The sequence below is a fragment of the Balaenoptera ricei genome, chromosome 2 (assembly GCF_028023285.1).
Source record: "Balaenoptera ricei isolate mBalRic1 chromosome 2, mBalRic1.hap2, whole genome shotgun sequence".
NCBI classification, from domain to species: Eukaryota; Metazoa; Chordata; class Mammalia; order Artiodactyla; family Balaenopteridae; genus Balaenoptera; species Balaenoptera ricei.
This window is the reverse complement of record NC_082640.1, coordinates 138,996,690-139,016,282: the sequence shown is the minus strand read 5'-3', so window position 1 is coordinate 139,016,282 and position 19,593 is coordinate 138,996,690. Positions and strand designations below refer to the sequence as shown.

General features: G+C 41.3%; 1 protein-coding gene across 21 annotated transcripts in view; it reads left to right on the top strand.

Annotated features, from left to right (window-relative positions):
• Nucleotides 1-5,201: 5,201 nt before the first annotated feature.
• TRIM9 (tripartite motif containing 9) overlaps nt 5,202-19,593 on the top strand; it is a 102,250-nt gene continuing 87,858 nt past the window's right edge. For 19 of the 21 annotated variants that reach the window (XM_059914225.1, XM_059914221.1, XM_059914219.1 and 16 more), the window contains exon 1: nt 5,217-6,038. In XM_059914225.1, the coding sequence (XP_059770208.1) occupies nt 5,217-6,038 (822 nt within the window). Of the gene's footprint in view, nt 6,039-19,593 lie in introns of all 21 variants that reach the window. The other 2 variants (XM_059914224.1, XM_059914218.1) reach the window with 2 other exon arrangements.

Sequence of the window (19,593 nt, the reverse complement as noted above, 5' to 3'; positions counted from 1 at the left end):
TTATTCCCATATGGCCAAAAGAGGGAATTTTGCCCCTTTAATTTTTCATGTAATAATTTGTGTTGATAGTTTACCTGACACTCAACTGTACTAAGATTCCTGGGGAAATCCTAAGATCCTAATCTTTTGCTACAGTGTTGAAATCTGTTTGCTAATATCCTACTTAGCGTCTTTATATCTATTACTTAGGTGGTTTAGGTCTATAGTTTTTGATTTATTGCATTCTCTGTTAAGTATATTATTATTATTATATTGTGTTATTAAACTTATGATGGCTTTATAAAGTGGGCTAGGGAACATTCTATATTTTTCTTTAATTTAGGTTATTTCAATAACATTAAAATTACTTGCTCTTAAAAAGTTAACTAGAGCTCATCTGTACAACCATGCTATCCTTTTTAATGATAAATCAAAACTTAACCTTTCAAATCTCTTTAATGGAGGTTGGTCTATTTAAGCTTTCTACTTTGAAGGATTAATTCAGTTAATATATTATTTTGCCAGGAAAATATCCATTTCTTTAAGTTTTAAAATTTGTTGTCATTGAGTTTCACATAGTACTGCCCCCAGGTTTGTTAATTGTGAGTTATATTGTACTTTCCATTATATTAATAGTTATATTTCCTTTCCCAGGCCTCATAATGCATGCATATAGTTACTCTTAAGTGAAAAATAAAAGATAATAAGTAATCCCTCCAACAAAAATATTCTATTTCTCACCTATCCTTTCACATTTTTTCTCTCTCCCCAATTCTGAGGTCCTCAGAATACTTTTACTTTCCCATCAGCTCCTTACGCATCTTGTGGACTCTAAGATTCATTTGTTATTTAGTTTAAAATCCTTCTCAAGTATTTTTCTTAGATGGAATATGTGAGCGCTGTATTCTCTAAATTCTTGCAAAATCTTTTTTTAACCTGACAATCAAGTGATCTCTTGGCTGGCTATAAAATACTTAGACGTCTTCTTTTACTTCTAGTAGGCTGTAGACTTTATTTCACATTCTTCGTGCCTTCAGGGCTGCAAAATAGAAATCCAATGCCAATCTGATTCTTTTCTTTTTATAATTAAGTTGTTTCTGTCTGAGAGCTTGTAGATGTTCTTTTTTCCTTGGAGTTCAAGAATTGTATCTGTATGTGCTTGGGTCTTTTTTTAAAATCAATGTCACATATAATTCTAAAATCCTTTCAATCTGTAATCTTATATCTTTATTTGATTCAGGAAAATTATTTTTTTCAGTTGTGATCTTTCCTCCATCTGTGCCTTTTCCTCTTTCTAGGATTCCTATTATTCACAAGTTGGGTCTCCTGGATTTATTCTCCAGCTGTTTTACCTTAATATAAGATTCATTAGATTTCCATCTTCCCAGATTCTCCTGTCTACCCTTTCCAAAGTACTAGTCCCATATTACTTGTAGTTAGAAACAGAATTTGAATAAGGTCATGTTCCAGTAGTACTAAATGGGCAAAACACTCTTAATTTACTGTAATTATTGCATAATTAAAAAGAAAAAGGAATATCAACAATAAATAAATATGTAAGTTATTAAAGGATGGCACAAACATTACAAGTTTAAAATTAAATATTAATGGATTAAGTTACCCCATCAAAAAAAAAGTTTCCTCAAAATTTCTTTTGAAATAGAACATCACCTCCATTACTTTCAAATAATGCAGTTTTTACAAACCACATTCAGCAATATCCTTAATCACAAAATAAATACAGAATATTTTTATCTGTTTGTCAGAGAATCTTAAAGTGCCAGAGCCTTTAATCAGCTCCTTTCATTGATTTTTTTTCCCCCCTGTAACTAAGGATTGATGGCTCTAGAAGAGAACGTGGGGGGAAGAGAGAGAATTCTTTCTCCTCGGAGTGTTCATTCTTTATAATCAGAGACAGTTATGTTAATAATCAAGCATTGTAGTCAAAAGTAAATAGGAAAGCACCTAAATTTTTCATTGGAAAACACTTTAAAAAAAAATGGAAAAGCCGCTAGTACATTTTAAATTTGCTCAACTTATTGCTAAAGAACATCATTTGGGTGAATAGTAAGCTTCAGAGGCACTTTACACAAATGAGAACATCTGCAGTCACCCCAGGAATGATAAAATTACAGGGCTATCAATCCTCATGCTTCAGGGCATGGGCTGATCACCAGCTGGAAGAGAGAAGATAGTCCCTATAGTATTTCTATAGTATCAACTACATTCAGATTTTTATTTCCTTTAAATACAACTCATTGGAGGGTTGTAAAGTACATTATGGTCAAATACTGCAACATGAGGGGAAAATATAAAATATTTTAGAGAAACAAATTCAAGAAAATGCTGAACTATCAGAGAAGGTAAGCAGAATAAGCATGGAAGTTAAAAAAGATCATTTGGGGTATTTATCACACACAGAGCCTGACAGAGAGTAGAGCTCAGCAGTTGTTGAATGAATGAATGAATGAACAAAGAAAGAAAGAAGTCCCAGCCTCACCAATATTTGACCTTCAGAACTTTGCTTATCCTCAGTTTACTCATCTTTAAAATGGGGATAATTATACCCATCTCTTCTTGTTATTACAGAGATTGAACTAGGTATGCATGTAAGTAAATTAACTTACTTCCTGGAACAGTGTGAACACTAAACAAATGATAGTCATTTAAATCTCCTGGGTTTGATTTAGCTAATCCTGACCAAATAGATCTAACAAATCATCTCAATATATTTCATATTTCATAGATTTCATATATATCTGTCACAGGTCTAGAGACTGGGAAGTACAAGATCAAGGTGTTGGCAAATTTGGTAACTGGTGAAGATCCTCACAGTGGTGGTCTTCTCATGGTAACCTCACATGATGGAGGGGGCAAGGGAGATTTCTTGGGCTATTTTTATAAGAGCACTAATCCCATTCATGAAGGCTCTGCCAAGGGCCACACCTCCTGATACCATCACCTTGGGAGTTAGGATTTCAAGATAGGAATTTGGGGGCGACACTTTCAATCCATAGCAGATGTTATACTGTGATAAGCAAAGTTCAAACTCTTAAAAAGAGTAACAGCTGCACACCTTGAAATGTCCAAAGCACTGGCCCAAGGCTACTACAATCAGCCAAACGCATATAAAAGTCATTTGAAGGATTGTAAATTATGAGTGGTACTGATGCTCCTTTCTAACAATTTATTAATTATTAACTACTTGTTATTAGCAAATTCTCTTGGGACCTATAAATTAGATGTATCCTGCAAATAGATAATGTTCCAACCTCGAAGAAGTTCAATGTTTATAAACAGAGTACATATGCCTTTGGATGCTCTGGACTCAACTAGTTAAAAGCTAGGTTAGAAATAAATCACATAGAAATCAACTATACTCCAATAAATTTTTTTTAAATCACATAGCATTTGTAATTAGCATAATTTAGAAAACAATGAAAACTTTTTCCCCCAAACAATGATCACGTTCTGTTTTTACTGCAATTGAAGGTGGGAAAGATAACCTAGTTTACGGACTATTTCTCCAAGGGCAGGGTTATAAAAAGTCCTTTTTTTTTTTTTTTTCTGCACAGCAGAGTGATTTAAATGAGCTGCATATAATCAAGTTATCTCTTTTTTGGAAGGCGGAAAATTGGAAGATTTGTTAAAACTTGGAAAGAAATTTTGTCATTTACTTCATGAATCACTCAGCAAAACAGCCATGTGCAACTTCAAATAAGTTATTACCTCAGAATATCACTAAGTCACTTAACCTAAATATGAGTTTTTTGTTTTTTGGATTTTCTTGTTCGCCATCATCAGATCAACAGTTCTGCAGGCAAGGGGCAGGACCAATTATCTCCAGCGATGTCTGGGGAGAGGGAGAAGAGTGGAGCTTAATATATGAGTACTAACACTAGAACTAGGCCCCCACCATCACCAGCACCTCTCGCACTTCACTAGAAGAAACAGAAAGAACCCATCCTTCTGGAAGCTGTGGTAGATGCTCGGGCCACATAACATTGAATAAAGCTGTTTGGAGTCACACACTGAGACTCTACAGCGACACAGTGATTCATCTACAGAGCTAGTTTACTAAACTATGGGCACTCAGAAATAAGCAACCCGTTCCTGCCTCAACTGAACCAAAGGTTCTACTGGCCTTGTGAAAGCTCAGCCAGGTGCTGAGCGCCCCGGTGAGAGGACAGCTTTGGGGGGAGGGGGACTGAAGAGGGGACAGAAGCTCTTTTACATGAAGTGGGGATATAGAGACACGTTCCCACCACAGGGTAAGAAGCCTCTGGGCCGAGCCTGAATTGAAAGCGTGAAATGAAGGGGGGCATAGATTTTAACGAATATAGTGAGCCTTTACGTGGGTCGCGTAGTTTAAATCTCACAGCAACACTAGGAAATCGATATTGTCAATCCCCTTTTAGACACCAGGAACTGGGAGAAAAAGAAGCGAGAAGGCTCCTGCCAGGCCTGCGCCGTCAGACCCCCGGGATGCAGGAGCGCAGGGGCCGGCTTCCGCGGGTTCCTGAGCGGGAGAATAGCCCGGCTGGGTTACAGAAACCTAGGCCTGGGTGAGGCGCCAGCAGCGGAAGAAGGGGGGGGGTGGTCTCCCGCGCGGCGCAGCACGGGCGAGCGGAGATCGGCGCGGAGACTACAGCTGCAAGCCAAACGCAGACGCCGTCGACAGGCACCAGCCCCTCTGTCAGCCCCCTCGCTGCGGGGAGGGGTTTCTCACGCCCCGCTCTTGGGCGACTGAGCCGGAGGTCGGAAGGAAGCGGGGCGAGGGATGAGTCATCCCGCCTAATCCCTCCTTCCCGGTCCCCTCGCCTCCGCACGCCGGCCCCCTCCCGAGATCATGCAGCCCGAAGCGAAGACTCCCCTCATCCTCAGAATCCTCCACCAAACCCCCTGTGGCCTGCGGAGGAGAGGAGAAGGACGGGACGTGTGGCCAATGAGAGCTTTGCTCTCTCGCCCGCCGTCCAATAAGCCGCTGCTTACAGGCTGGGGCGGGACTAGAGGGGCAGGAGGGGGCGGTCCCGGGTTGGCGCTCGGCGCCGCGGTTCGGTGGCTCACAGAGAGAGCGCCTCACAGGGAGTCGGCGCCTAAGCGACGCGGGAAGGCGCCACTGCCAACGCCACCGCCGCCGCTGCTGGCCAAGGTGCTGGACACGACAGGCCGGCGGCCACCTCGTCAGTTCAGGCTCCAGTTGCAGCCGCCTCTGCTTCGCTCCCAGCCAGGTCCCCATGGAAGAGATGGAAGAAGAGTTAAAATGCCCCGTGTGCGGCTCCTTCTATCGGGAGCCCATCATCCTGCCCTGCTCTCACAATATATGTCAGGCGTGCGCCCGCAACATCCTGGTGCAGACCCCGGAGTCGGAGTCCCCCCAGAGCCGACGGGCCTCGGGCTCCGGGGTCTCCGACTATGATTATCTGGACCTTGACAAGATGAGCCTGTACAGCGAGGCGGACAGCGGCTATGGCTCCTACGGGGGGTTCGCCAGCGCCCCCACTACCCCGTGCCAGAAGTCCCCCAACGGCGTCCGTGTGTTCCCCCCGGCTATGCCGCCACCGGCCACCCACCTGTCACCGGCCTTGGCCCCGGTGCCCCGCAACTCCTGTATCACCTGCCCCCAGTGCCACCGCAGCCTCATCCTGGATGACCGGGGGCTCCGCGGCTTCCCCAAGAACCGCGTCCTGGAAGGGGTAATTGACCGCTACCAGCAGAGCAAAGCTGCGGCCCTTAAGTGCCAGCTTTGCGAGAAGGCACCCAAGGAGGCCACCGTCATGTGCGAACAGTGCGATGTCTTCTACTGTGATCCGTGCCGCCTGCGCTGCCACCCGCCCCGGGGGCCCCTAGCCAAGCACCGCCTGGTGCCCCCGGCCCAGGGCCGCGTGAGCCGGCGGCTGAGCCCAAGAAAGGTCTCCACCTGCACAGACCACGAGCTGGAGAACCACAGCATGTACTGCGTGCAGTGCAAGATGCCCGTGTGCTACCAGTGCTTGGAGGAGGGCAAACACTCCAGCCACGAAGTCAAGGCTCTAGGAGCCATGTGGAAACTGCACAAGGTGAGTCCTAAGAAAACCCACCCCTAAATCCCCGCGCCTCCGATCCTCCGGTTTTGCAGCAGACGATCCCCCTCTTCTACGCACACTGCCTCCCAACTGGGGCGCAGTACAGGTGCCTCCAATATCTACTTCCCCCGTCTGGTGCATTGCAGGAAGCGCAGGGGACCGTAAACGGCGCACAGGGGAGTTGAACCTCTCCAGAGAGTTGAACCTCTCCAGAGAGTTGTTTCGGGGATGCGTAGAGCGGGTCTCCCGGTGCACGCTGCCTGCGAGCCAGGCTTAGGGCGCCCCCTCCCCGCCGCGGACGTGCAGCTCTCGGCGGCCGCCAGCGTGCGGGAAGGCGATGAGTAGCTGGGCCGATCCGCGGCTGTGCTCAGGGCCGCCAGGGAAGCTCCAGGGCAGAGCCGGTTGTGGGGCTCCGGCCGTGGTCCCGCGGGGAGGAGGTGGGCGCGGCTGGGCGGCGCGGACCGAGGGGTGCTGGAGCTGCTGGATAGGCTGGAGCCTGGAGTCGCAGCGGGGGCGGGGAACACGCCGCGAGCTGAATGCTGATAAGTCGGCGCTGGCCTAAGCCCAGCAGCGGCAGCGCGGTAAGGATGCGGGTCCGGGTGCTTTGCGCACAAGAGGTGTGCGAATGTGGAGTGGGGTGGAGAAAAAAAAAAAAAAAAAATCCTGTAGTCGCCATGGCAACACGGCCTGACGGCTGCGGCCCTGACCCTCGCGGAGGGGATCTGGGCTGGAGTAGCAGGACTGGAGGTTTCTGCGCGGTCGCGGCCTGAAAGCTAGGCAGGTGCATCTCCCAGTCTCCCAGCGTAACCCCTTCCTATCGATCACCCACACACCCATTTGCCCAGAGTTCAACCATTTTCCTCACAGTCAGTAGTTGTCTGTGAAAATCTGGGGACACCTGTTACCAAATTTATCTTTCTGATGTCATTTGATGGTACCTCCGCCAGAGCTAGCCTCAAGAACAGGGCCTTTAACGACTTGTTAGGTGATGCCACTCCTCTGTTCAAAATCCTCCAATTGCCCCCCGCATTTCTTAGATGGTCCTTAGGATAGTCCACCAGGACCTCAGATGGCCTGTTCCCGTTTGGCTTCATCGCCCTCATTTCCTCCCATTCCCTCTGCTTCAGGCACGCAGTCCCTCTTGCTGTTCCTCCACCAACACCGGGCCCCTTCTGGACCCGGGGCCTTTGCATCTGATGTTCCTTCAGCCTGCATCTGAACAGTTCACTCTCTTGCCGCCTTCAGATCATTACTCAGATGTCACCCTTGCAGTGAGACCTTTCTGAACCCCTTGGTTCCCTCCCCGCTTTATTTTCCTCGGTAGTACTTAACCACTAACTGGGACGCTATATATTTTAACTATCATGTTACTTTTGTATTTATCTATTGCCCCCCCAACATACACACACAAAATAAGCTTCGTGAGGAAAGAGATCTTTACAATGTTATTGCCCACACTGCTTAGAAGGAAGGAAACCACTCTTGAGGAGATGTACATGAATTGGACTTTTACTTTTTAAATAATCCACTTAGTTGGGGGTGCAAAGGGCAAGGCAGGGGTTCAGGACTGTTGTAGGGAGGTTTTCTTCACATCATTGAGTTGCAAGCCCCAGGATGAGGCAGGGCAGTAGGGATGGTGTTCAGGCATCAGCTCTGCCCCACTCAGGGTTTCCTGGCATTCCTTGGAGACCAGAAAGGCTAGCCTTTGAGAGAGGCCTTGGGGTTAAGGAGGGGAACATTGATATTTTATTTGCAACAAGAAAAAATAAAATAAAACATCACCATATTCAGCAATCAGGGAGCTCAACTCAATACTGAATACTGAATGGGATCCATGTTTACAGTCATTTATGTTCTCACATATAGTCTATTAAACTGTATTAGTACTGATGGAGAGACTTAATTCAGCACAAATTTGAGCTCCCCTCCTAGGCACATGCCACTATTTTTTAAACACTTCAATTTAAGTTGTTTAAATGATGTTTAATTTTGAAAGTTTTCAGAACTTTAGTTCATGGCCAATTTTTTCTTCATATTATGATTTCACTCTTAAACTGCTAACTATAGCCTATGTTAAATTGCCCTACAAAACTCTCCTTGGAACTAAGAAACTAATCACCTCTCTGGAAAAAGAACTTAGAGGCACATGCTAATTAGGATGGTCAAACCACTGCATTATTCTTCTGTGAAGAAGAAGAGCCTGTACTTTATCCATTAAGACCAAAGGCAGTCTTTAAATCTCCGCCAAGCCCCATGTAGATTTGAAATGTTAAACCATTTGTTTTATCGGTGATGGACATTGTGAGTAGACATTGTGGCGTGGACAGGGTTGAAATTCGGATGTCTGCTAAAAAAGAATAATGTAAAGCCCTTCAGACATGACATAAGTAGGCTAGGAAGGGAATATTGGTTCATTTTTTAAAAAGACCATTTCTTCTCTGATCTTTTGCACATTTTTTCAAAAGAGTAAATAGTTATATTTTTTGTTCAGTCAATATCAAGATTATTAAACTGCCAATAAATATAAGGCAGAAGGATGACAGATTTTAACATTCACTTATCATCTGTTAGCTGAACAACAAACATTATTCCACCTTATCTCCTTAATAAGGTAATGTGATAACGTGCGATTTTCTCCTATGTCTGTTTATCTTCCATTCTCACAAAAAGCTTATGGGCCAGAATTTCTATGTCCTTCAAAACATAGGAGAGCAAAGAATTACACTAAGTAGTTCTCCCAAAGTTGGGCAGTTAGTTATCCACACAAGTTATCACTAGACCTGAAAGTTTTCATTAATATTTAGTCATCTCCAGTGATAAAGAAAACCCTGTGAATAACTGTTTCCCTCAGAAAGTCATCATCTTACACATTTAAGACAAAATGGCTGAAGTTTATCTTTTTAATGGTATTAAAAACAACTGGTTGAAATTCATTAGTTGTCAATTGACTAAATTAAAATATGTTTCAGATATAGATGGCCTTCAAAATCCATGAAAAATAATGCAGGAAGTGGCCTTATAGGGCAAATATCTGGTGACACTTTTTATTTAGTATCAGCACTTGCTCTATTCCTTATCAAACTTAGGTTGGTATAAAGAATTGCTACTCACACAAAAAAAGATTTTGTAGATATTTTCATATAGGCAATTGGAACCATTATTATTACTTTATAATTTTAGCAATTCATATTTCTAAATCTAACATTATCCTTGAATTCTTGGTGTATTTTATCAATCAATGAATCAGTAATATATTTGTAACCGTTCCTTTGTGTTTGTACTGTTGAGCAAGAATTTTCTTTTCCTTTGTACTCTAAACACTGACAATTCATTCTGAATCTTGTCTCAAATGTTATTTCTCTCTTACCTTCTTTGTTTTAAACAAAGATTTGCAAGTTAAACATTTTAAAATAAACCATCAGTTATTATGCTTTCACCTTCAAAGCCTTCTGGAAAAAATACCTGCTTTGTAGTATGGTGGCATCTCATCAAATATTTGTGTAGTAAATGTGTTATTTAATGTAACCAAAGTGGTGTTCAGTTTTATATATATATATTAAAAAATATATAATATATTATATATATTATAATTATAATTATATATTATATTATAATATATATAATATACATATTATTATATATATTATAATATATTACATATATTATAATATATTATATATATATATCAGTAGTAAATACAATATAATCTAGATGTCCGTATGGTAAATGTAACAGGTAACATATGTTCATGTTTTTAAATTCTTAAAAATTTACTTTTCGTATAATCAGAACATTCTGTGAGCAATGTAAATATTCTTACAGGTTATTAAGGAGAATGTTACAGAGGAATGAATTGTTCCTCTTTGTACTGAGGCAAAAATAGAAAGAACTAGATGAGGTTCTGGGTTCCAGACCTGATGCTTCCACTTACTCGCTGGTAATTTTAAGCAAGTCTATAACTTCTCTGTGCTTCCTACACACAGGATGTAAAGAACCTAAAACTATATTTGTGAAAATATTTTGAAAAAGTAATTTAGATGTTTATAACTTACTAATTTCAGTTTGGCAAAATAGAAAGTTTTTGCGTAAAACGGAAGTTATTGTCTCACTAGTCAACAGTTACTGCATAAAAATCTCATCCCCCAACTTGGGATAATTTGCTTGCTCCTTATAGAGCACAAGGTGCCGTACAAAGGCTACTCTTAAAGGTGGCCTAAAAGAGTGAGCCAGATCCTCATGGGTCCTCTGAGAATAGTCATTTGAATTAACCCCAAGGAACAAGGACGCACACAAAGATTTACTTGTATATTAAACAAAGATATTTTGTTTTTCAATTACAAAGCTAAAATGATAACTGATATAATTCAGTTTTGAAGATATTATCACTTTTGAAGCAGCAGAAATTGTTCTTCCTGTATATACCATGAAAAGATGCTATTAACTGGCATTTCAGATCAAATCACAGTTTCCATAAAGTTAGAGAAAACTGTCACAGCCATCTGTCATTGAGTAATAAATATAATGCACAGGCAAAAATTATCCTTACCATGAGTACAATAAATTGCACTTCTCTCACCTAAGCACCTTTCAAAGTGTGTGTATTCGTATAACTTAGCCTTGGCACAGAGGAGGCTAGAACCTATTATATGATAAATGTGTAAGAAAAAAATAGTTCTAAATAATATTGTTTTTTATCAGTTTTATCAGAGATTGTTGGTGGTAAGGAACAGAAACCCACTTAGGGGATCTCAGAGGATTTCATGGGAAATAAAATCAACTCACAAGGAGACTGGAACTGGAAAGCTAGAGATTAAATTCACTTCTGTGTATCAGTCAGCTTGGACTAAGTTATGCTGCAGTAACAAACAATTTTTTGTTTTAAAAAAACAAAAAATTAATTTTTTAATTAAAAAATTAATTTTTAAATTCTCAGTGAATTACAACAATACCATATAATTTCTTACAATAATACCCACTGAAAGTCAGCTCTGGCCCTTCTCCACATCCTCCTTGTTCTTGAACTTAGGCTGAAAGAGCATGTTTGGAACACGCCAACCTTACGGCAGAGAGAAGGGAGCAGAGCAGAACCACTCAATAGCACTTAAAGTTTCCACTCAGACATTGCGTGTCTCTTCTGCTTACATTCCATTGGCTAAAACAAACCATGTGGCCAAGACTGACATCTGTGCTACAGGAAATTCACTCTTCCAACAGAGAAAGGCACCAGAGAAGAGCCTTGTAGAGGAGGACAGAGAATATTTTGAACAAATAATACAGTCTGTCATATGCCTAACTCTCATGCCTGCTTCTCTCTCTGGATGGGCTTCCTTGGGCTGCACAAGGCCTGACATGATTCCTCCAGCCCCAGTGCAGCATGACATTTCAGTTCAAGTATCCACTCTCATCTAATTAGTGTCTCTGTGTCTCTTAGGCAACATTTTGAAGTTTAGAGAAAGAATGTGATTGGCCCAGCTTGAGTCAGGGGTTTACTGATGACTGCCTAGGTCACAAGCCCACCCCTTTAGTGAGGTGTATGCAGTAGACTTGGGTGAGACAAGTGAGGCACTCACCTTGGGTGAAAAACATAAGGGGGTACCAAAAACTCAGTAATCAGGATAAAAAATATTATAAGGCAATATCTTAAAAAACAAAGATGAATACAAAAAATCCATGATGAGCAGAATATCAACGTTTTAAATGTTGATCACTTACAGTGCCATACTGAGCCATATTGGAGCCTGAGTCAGAAGGGAAAATCAGTAGTATTGATCCTATCTTTGTTTAAGATTTTGCTCTTTTGTTCATCATGTATTTTGGGGCATTCATTTTTATTTTTAAAAATATTCCATTAAAATATTAACGTTGACTACTGAGGTTTTTTAGCACCCTTTTAAATTCTGCATCCAAGGAGAGTGCCTTACTCCCCTCACCCTAGTCCTGGCCCTAATGAACAGACACTTGATACAAACCTGGCTCCTGGTTTCACTGTTCAGCTGGAGGAAAGCCCAGGGCAGAATGCCTTTGTGAGCAGCAGGGGCAGGGAGGCACTGACCGGCGCCTCTTGTACAGTCTAAGAGGAAACCATTCTGAGTGCAGAAGAAAGCCCTTTTGCTCTCCCTGGATCTTCTGCATTTTAAATACAGCACTAATTTCTTGAGATGCTTCAAAAGTGGAGCAACAGAGTTGATGAAGAAAAAGAAGACAGAAAAGGGTAGAGAACACTGACAGCTATAGCTCAGTGCTTCCTCTCCCCAGTAATGCTCCACCACCAAGCAGTTTGTGTGGTTATTCCTACTGCTATTATATATTATGGTAAATGTGGCCACCTACGAGCAAAGTGATCCCTCACTTGGCTTGTGTATGAGTGGAGGAAGGAGGACAGAAGATGCCAAAACACAATTTTGCACTAACTTCAGGTGCCTCTTTAAAAGTATGTGATTGGGTTGGGAGTGGGGGGGAACCATATAGTTTCATTTCAATAATTCCATCTATTTGTTAGAAGAAAAGAGTGTATAGCAACCATAGAGTTTAGTGTTTCGTGTTGTTTATGTTTTGGTCTCATAACGGCAGTATTCTTCTTACTTAGTTAAGTGCTTCCCCACACCACCACATTCCTGCCTCTGCCCAGCCCTTGTGATTCTGGTGGGCTGCCAGTCCAGTGCTCTGCCTTACCTGGCCAAGTGGGAGGGCATGTGACATAGGCCTGACCAATCGTCACACCCTATCCCACTGGCCAAAGTGATTAATTCGAAAAATGAGCACATGAAGCAAGCCAATCCAATCAGAGTCCTCTTCTGAGGTTTATAGATACTGAATCAGGGACAGAAGAGCATTGCTTTCCTCTGGGCTTGGTGCAGCTAGAATAAAAGCCAGAGGTGTCTGTGTCCCTGCCTCTTCCTCTTCCTCTTACATTAGTAGAAGAAAGTAAGGCAATCCCCAGAGTTACAGAGATAAGAAACAGAGACTCCTGAGAACACTGTTGAGTCCCTGGAACCCTTCATAACCCCCTTCTACCCCCTCCTGCCTTTCCAGTTATGTGAGTCAGCAATCCTCCCCCTCCTTTTTCTCTTTGGCTAGTTTGTATTGGTTTTCTGTCACTTCCAACTGAGATTTAGCACATATAAACATTTGTATCTGAAGATACTAATTCTTATTCATTCTAAGTATCATCTCTAGAATACTATAGTTGGAAGGCTGCATTCTGATGCCATAAATACAAAAAAAGTAGTTTTGATTCAATGAAGCAGAAATTATATAATATTTAATCTAATTCTGTCTACTCGTTGACCACTGTGTAATCGTCACTAGTTTTTGGCTAGTCTCCTCTATTCTTATTGAGAGATTGCTTACAAAGAAGCCTCAGGGATTTTTTTTTAACCAATTCTAAATTACTCGGCATATATGGCGATGTTACAGTTAAGACCAACAGGCTAGACAGGGAGGTTCTGAAATCAAACTTCTGCCCCAAATCAATTTTGTTTGTTTTCAAAGGCAAGAAACTTCTGAAGACATGCATGTTGTTTTGACCCATTCTCTAGGTTGGAATTTTTTAAAGTGTGTTCCCACGAAGTTTCCATAATTAAATAAGTTTGAGACTCTCTACTCTACACATGCTCTTGGTGGTCCACATTCTGCATTGTTATATCCATATACCGATCGATCCTGAGACGGAGAAACCTGCTTGGTTCAACCTAGAATTTTCCAAGCTTATTTGACTTTGGAAACTCTTTTCTGTTTGTTCGTTTCCTTTTGTTTCAGCTTTATTGAGACGTTATTGATGTATATATAAATTTAAGGTGTACAACATGATGATCTGATACATGTATGTACTGTAAAATGATTACCACAGTAAGATTAGTTAACACTTCCATCCCCTCACATAATTATCTTTCTTTTTTTACAGTGATAACTTTTAAGATTTACCCTCTTAACTTTCAAGTATATAATACAGCAGTTTGAATTATAGTCACCATGCTGTACGTTAGATCCCCATAACGTTTATCCTATAGCTGGAAATTTGAACCCTTGGGCCAACATCTCTCCACTTCCCCCCACCACCACCCCACCCCCAGCCCCTGGCAGCCACCATTCTACTCTCTACTTCTTTGGGTTCAGATTTTTTAGATTCCACATATAAGTGAGAGCATACAGTATTTGTCTTTCTCTGTCTGACTTACTTTACTTAGCATAATACCTTCGAGGTCCATCCATATTGCCACAAATGGCAGGATTTCCTTCTTTTTATGACTGAATAATATTCCATTGTATGTGTGTGTGTAGGTGTATATATATATATATATATTTATGTATATATATATACCACATTTTCTTTATCCATTCATCTGTTGATGGACACTTAGGTTGTGGAAGCTCTCTTTGCTTCCACACAAGTTTGGGAGACATCATTCTAGGCAATGACTAGCCAGTAAGTCAGTAAGGAGGTCAGTGTTCTTAATTTCTTGTGTGTGCAGAGTAGACTACTCTAAAACTCTACCCTGCACATAAATGTCCCTAATTAGCCTATCCTTAAATCTTATGTTAAATCTAAAATATTAAAAGTTAAATTTATGTTATTCCTTAAATATTAAAGTCAAAGACAAAGAGGTAAAGCAATTATATAAATTTTGTAGTATGTATGTACATATATTTAATATATGTTGCTTCTCTTTCTATTATAAATAACTGAAAAATGATTTTGGACGTCAGTAATACTAATGTAATATAACTAAAAATAACTGCTTTGATCTACTTCTGACTACTTTTACACTTTGTATACACGATGCCAAATGACTGGCCTGATTGAGTTGGTGTTTTTTTGTTGTTTTTTAATTATTTATTTATTTATTTATTTATTTTTGGCTGTGTTGGGTCTTCGTTTCTGTGCGAGGGCTTTCTCTAGTTGTGGCGAGCGGGGGCCACTCTTCATTGCATTGCGCGGACCTCTCACTGTCGTGGCCTCTCTTGTTGCGGAGCACAGGCTCCAGACGCGCAGGCTCAGCAGGTGTGGCTCACGGGCCTAGTTGCTCCGCGGCATGTGGGATCTTCCCAGACCAGGGCTCGAACCCGTGTCCCCTGCATTGGCAGGCAGATTCTCAACCACTGCGCCACCAGGGAAGCCCTTGATTGAGTTTTTCATTAAATTGTGATAGATAGAAATAGATTGTTTTAAATGTTCTTTTATAAAGCAAAAAAGGACAATATTAAAAGGTCAAAACTGGTGCTGCTGCTGTGACAACAGAGCAGAACAATGTGTGAAAGTTAAGAGTAGTACTTCGCCTGTTACATCCCAGCCTTTCTAATATTTTCATATTGACATTCAGGATCAATTTTTAACCTTGGAAAAGGAGTTAGTATAAAATGGCCACCAGCAGAGAACCTAGATTATCAGAGACCATCTAGGTTTTGTCAACAGCATGTCTAATTCATCCCCCAAAACATCTCAAAGCCAAAAACCACTGTCCTGGGGTGTTCTCACAGCAGTTTTATCCCTAGCCTGAAACTGCGCCCCTGTCTTAAACTGAGAACTATCTCAGAGTAAGATTACTCAGAAAAACCCAAGCAGAATGCACGGAAGGCACTTGACATCATTGTCAGGGAAATTGTCATTTCACTTCTGTTTGGCCCTGACTTTGCCATCTTCTTAACTTTTCTGGTTTATGTTACAGATACAGCCATAGTCCCACCTGCCTGTCTAAGTTACCTCCTCCTTCTTGACCTTCATGGCCTTCCAGCTTCCCCACCAGCCCTCTCCCGGTCCACCAGGCCTCCCTCCACCATTTTCTTAGACTAGACCTTCAAGTCACCCCACTAAGCTTGCCAGGCCCAGCTCACAGGAGCCAGCCTCAGTAGCCTTGCCCCAGAGCGGCGTGCCCGCCGGGAACCTGGGTGCAGCTCTGCGTTCCAGCAGAGCCTCTCCTGCGCCAGCAGAACTCCCACCCCAGCTGGGTTTAATTACAGACACTTTTTTTCCTTAACTGTAGAAAGAGTTTTCTTCATTTTGACTGATTGATTTTAAGCTGAAAGAGCAAGAAAACTCGTCTTGAATATCTAGTCATGAATAAAGAAACATCACTGACTTTTCTGTTCTCAACACACCTGTCTCTAGAGACTCATCTACCCCATGGCTTCAACTCCCACATGTACCTGCATGTCTGGAACAGAACCGGTCATTTCAGCGCCCTGCCCGTTCACAGTGTGGTCCCAAATTCTGTTCTACCTTCTGTCCACCCCACCCATCCACCCCCGCAGAGCTCCCATCTTTGTGTTCTAACACTGAACGTCCTCCCACTGTATTATAATTGCATGTTTTAGAATCTCCCATTGGACCCTAATAACTCAAATTCATAGACTTTTCCTATATATCTCTGTTTCCCCCCATTTCTGCACTCAGAAGATGTTTTAAAAAGGTTTGTTTAATGAAAAAAAGAATCAGTACGAAAAAGATTAATGATTAGCAACATATCCTAATATTTTGTTTCTCATATGAGGCTGACTGTAATAATTACACTTGAAAACCTGTATTTCACACTTTTTGTTAAAAATGTACTGAACACTGGGACTTCCCTGGTGGTCCCGTGGTAAAGAATCCGCCTTACAATGCAGGGGACATGGGTTCGATCCCTGGTCAGGGAACTAAGATCCCACATGCCGCCGGGCAACTAAGCCCACGTGCCACAACTACTGAGCTCTTGCGCCTCAACTAGAGAGCCTGCGTGCCACAAACTACAGAACCCATGTGCTCTGGAACCCGCGTGCCACAACTAGAGAGAGAAAACCTGCAGGCCGCAACTAGAGAGAAGCCCGCACGCCGCAATGAAGAGCCCGCGTGCCGCAACTAAGACCCAATGCAGCCTAAAATAAAATAAATAAATTATTCTTTTAAAAAAAGATGTATTGAGCACTTACTACATGCGAGGCACTGTTCTAAGCCCTTTCTAGCCACTTTCTCATTTAATCTCCAGAATTCACATATTTTCCTCTGAGAAAACTGGGGCACTGGGACTTTAAAGGTTATAAAGTCGTACCGGTTGTAAGAGGCAGAGCCAGAGTTTGAATCCAGGCTGACTCCAGAGCTCCTGTGTCGAACTGCTTTTCTGTCCTACCTTCTGATAATCCCAGGAAACATATGACTGCAAAGCACAGTTTTACGGTCTTATAAATTCAATGACATAACTGAGATCTTTTAGTTCTCATGTATGAAAATTAGTGAGAAATTAAAAGTCATTTGTCTCCTAAGTCCCCTTGTGACAAAATAAGTTTAAAGAGGAAAATAGGGGGTAGAGGGAAGGGAGAGACAAGTATGTTGAGTGTTCCGTAGACCAGATCATCGGAAGTGTGCTAGATACCTCGGCCTTGTCAGAACCAAGCAAGCGACAGATAGGCAGTAAGGTTCTATCAGCTCAGCCAAGGATTCATTGTCCTCTTCTAACAAAATAATCGTCTTAAAATTTATAGGCAGAAATGATATAAAAGAACAAGTAGATTTTTTTTGGCATTTTAAGTATATTTCTGTAAATCTAAAACATTTATAAGTCTATCCTGGAAAACATAAAAATGCATTCAAACCTGTAAGCAGTTATTAATTCTGTTTACTTTCAGTTTTTTCTTGCATCTTTTGCCAAGATGGTTAAAAAAAATTATGTGTATTCCTGTTCAGGAAAAGACCTAACCTGCCTTTTACCATAAATATAAAAAGGAATATGTGACCTGGAAAAGCCTATTGTTTAAGAATGGATTAAAGCACAACCAAATAAAATGGTTTTTCATAAGCCTTGCATAGAACCAGAACTGCACATTTTATCGTAATAGCTCTGATCAAAGAAGAAACTGTTCCTTAAAAAATTAGCTTGGGAAGTAGAATGCTGAACCTTGTGCTTTGGTGTGGGAATAACTACCTTCTGTCATTAGGCAGTACACATAGATGGTTAATCCTCATCTACTGCTCATTTATTCATTGAAGCTGACTTTCCAGCCAGATAGCATCTATTCAGCCTTACTGAGATTTTTCTTTATTCTCTCTTTACTCTTACTTTCCTTGCAGCTTGCATGTTAAGAAGCAACTGTTTGACACCAAACACTTATCACTCTCTGCCACGCTCCAGGAAGAGCCTGCGAGAAGGCCGTGCTGTTCTGACCTGTGCTGTATATCAGTCTAAGACATTATCTAGTCTCTGAACAAAGCCAGTTGCAGAGAGAAGTAAATGTGAACGTGGGGAATTAAACAGTTTCTACCTAAGGCAGGTCTTCATAACAGGCTTTTTGATTTTGTAAGGAGCAAATGCTCAGAAGGTCAGATATACACAGATTCAGTTATAATTATAACTCACCCAAAGCCAAAGGGAAGTGACTTTATAACATAATCTACCAGTTTTGATCATCTATACTTTAATTTCTTTTCATCAATGCAAATAATCAATAGCTGATTTTACTATAGATGTGTGTCCATTACATAGTGCTACTTACTGAACGTATTTATGCCATCACCCAGACACACGAATTCATGAACTTGAGAAGATGGTGTCACTTGTGCTATGCCATCCCTACCCCCACGTCTATGAAATGTTATCCCAAGAGCATTAGTCACATAAAATCAAATGTCATATAGGACTTCCATCCAATCTAATAAATCTTACACGGCACAGATAAATCTGTGGTGCTTTTAACAAGCAGTTATTATTGATTTTATTGACCATCAATCATCTGGCCCAGGCTCAGCAAGGAAATACGATAAACAGCTTTTAGCACACAGTCAGTGCAGTGTGAAGAAGCTCCATGTTTACATTCAGCTCATGTTATCTGGCTACCTTCTGCCATTATGGAAGCAAATCTGCCGTTGGTGGAACTAAAATATTATTCAGAATTTAATAAAATTTTCTCTACATTCTACTTGGAGGAACAAAAAATATGGAATATAGGAACTTGTATGAGCAATGAATTTCCAGGCTAGCTTTAACAAACATGATAAGCAAGTGTACAGAGTGTAACTACCATTTCCTTACCATTCAAAAATGGCACCTTTCCACCTGAACTAAGAATGGTTGCTCTGGTCACTGTATATAGACATCTTGTGGAAAAGTTTGACTTGGCAGTAAGGTCCTGCTATGTAGGTTAAAAAACATATTAATAAATATTGGTATTAATTGGCAAATCAACACACAAATATTTTACATTAATTTAAAAAAACAGCAAGCCAAAGAGAAAATTAATGCTTCCAGCATTGAGAATATCCTTGATTCTTGTTTTCCAAAGAGGCTGCATCATCTTACATTCCTACCAGCAATGGATGAGGGTTCCAATTTCTCCATATCCTCACCAACACTTGTAATTGCCTGGCTTTTTGACTAGAGCCATCCTAGTTGATGTGAACGGGTGTCTCATTGTGGTTTTGATTTGCAATTCCCTAATGACTAGTGATGTTGAACATCTTTCCATGTGTTTACTGGCTATCTTTATATCTTTTTTAGAGAAATGTCTATTCAAAGCCTTTACCCATTTTGAAATTGGGTTACTTCTCTTTTATCGTTGAGTTGTAAGAATTCTTTATATATTC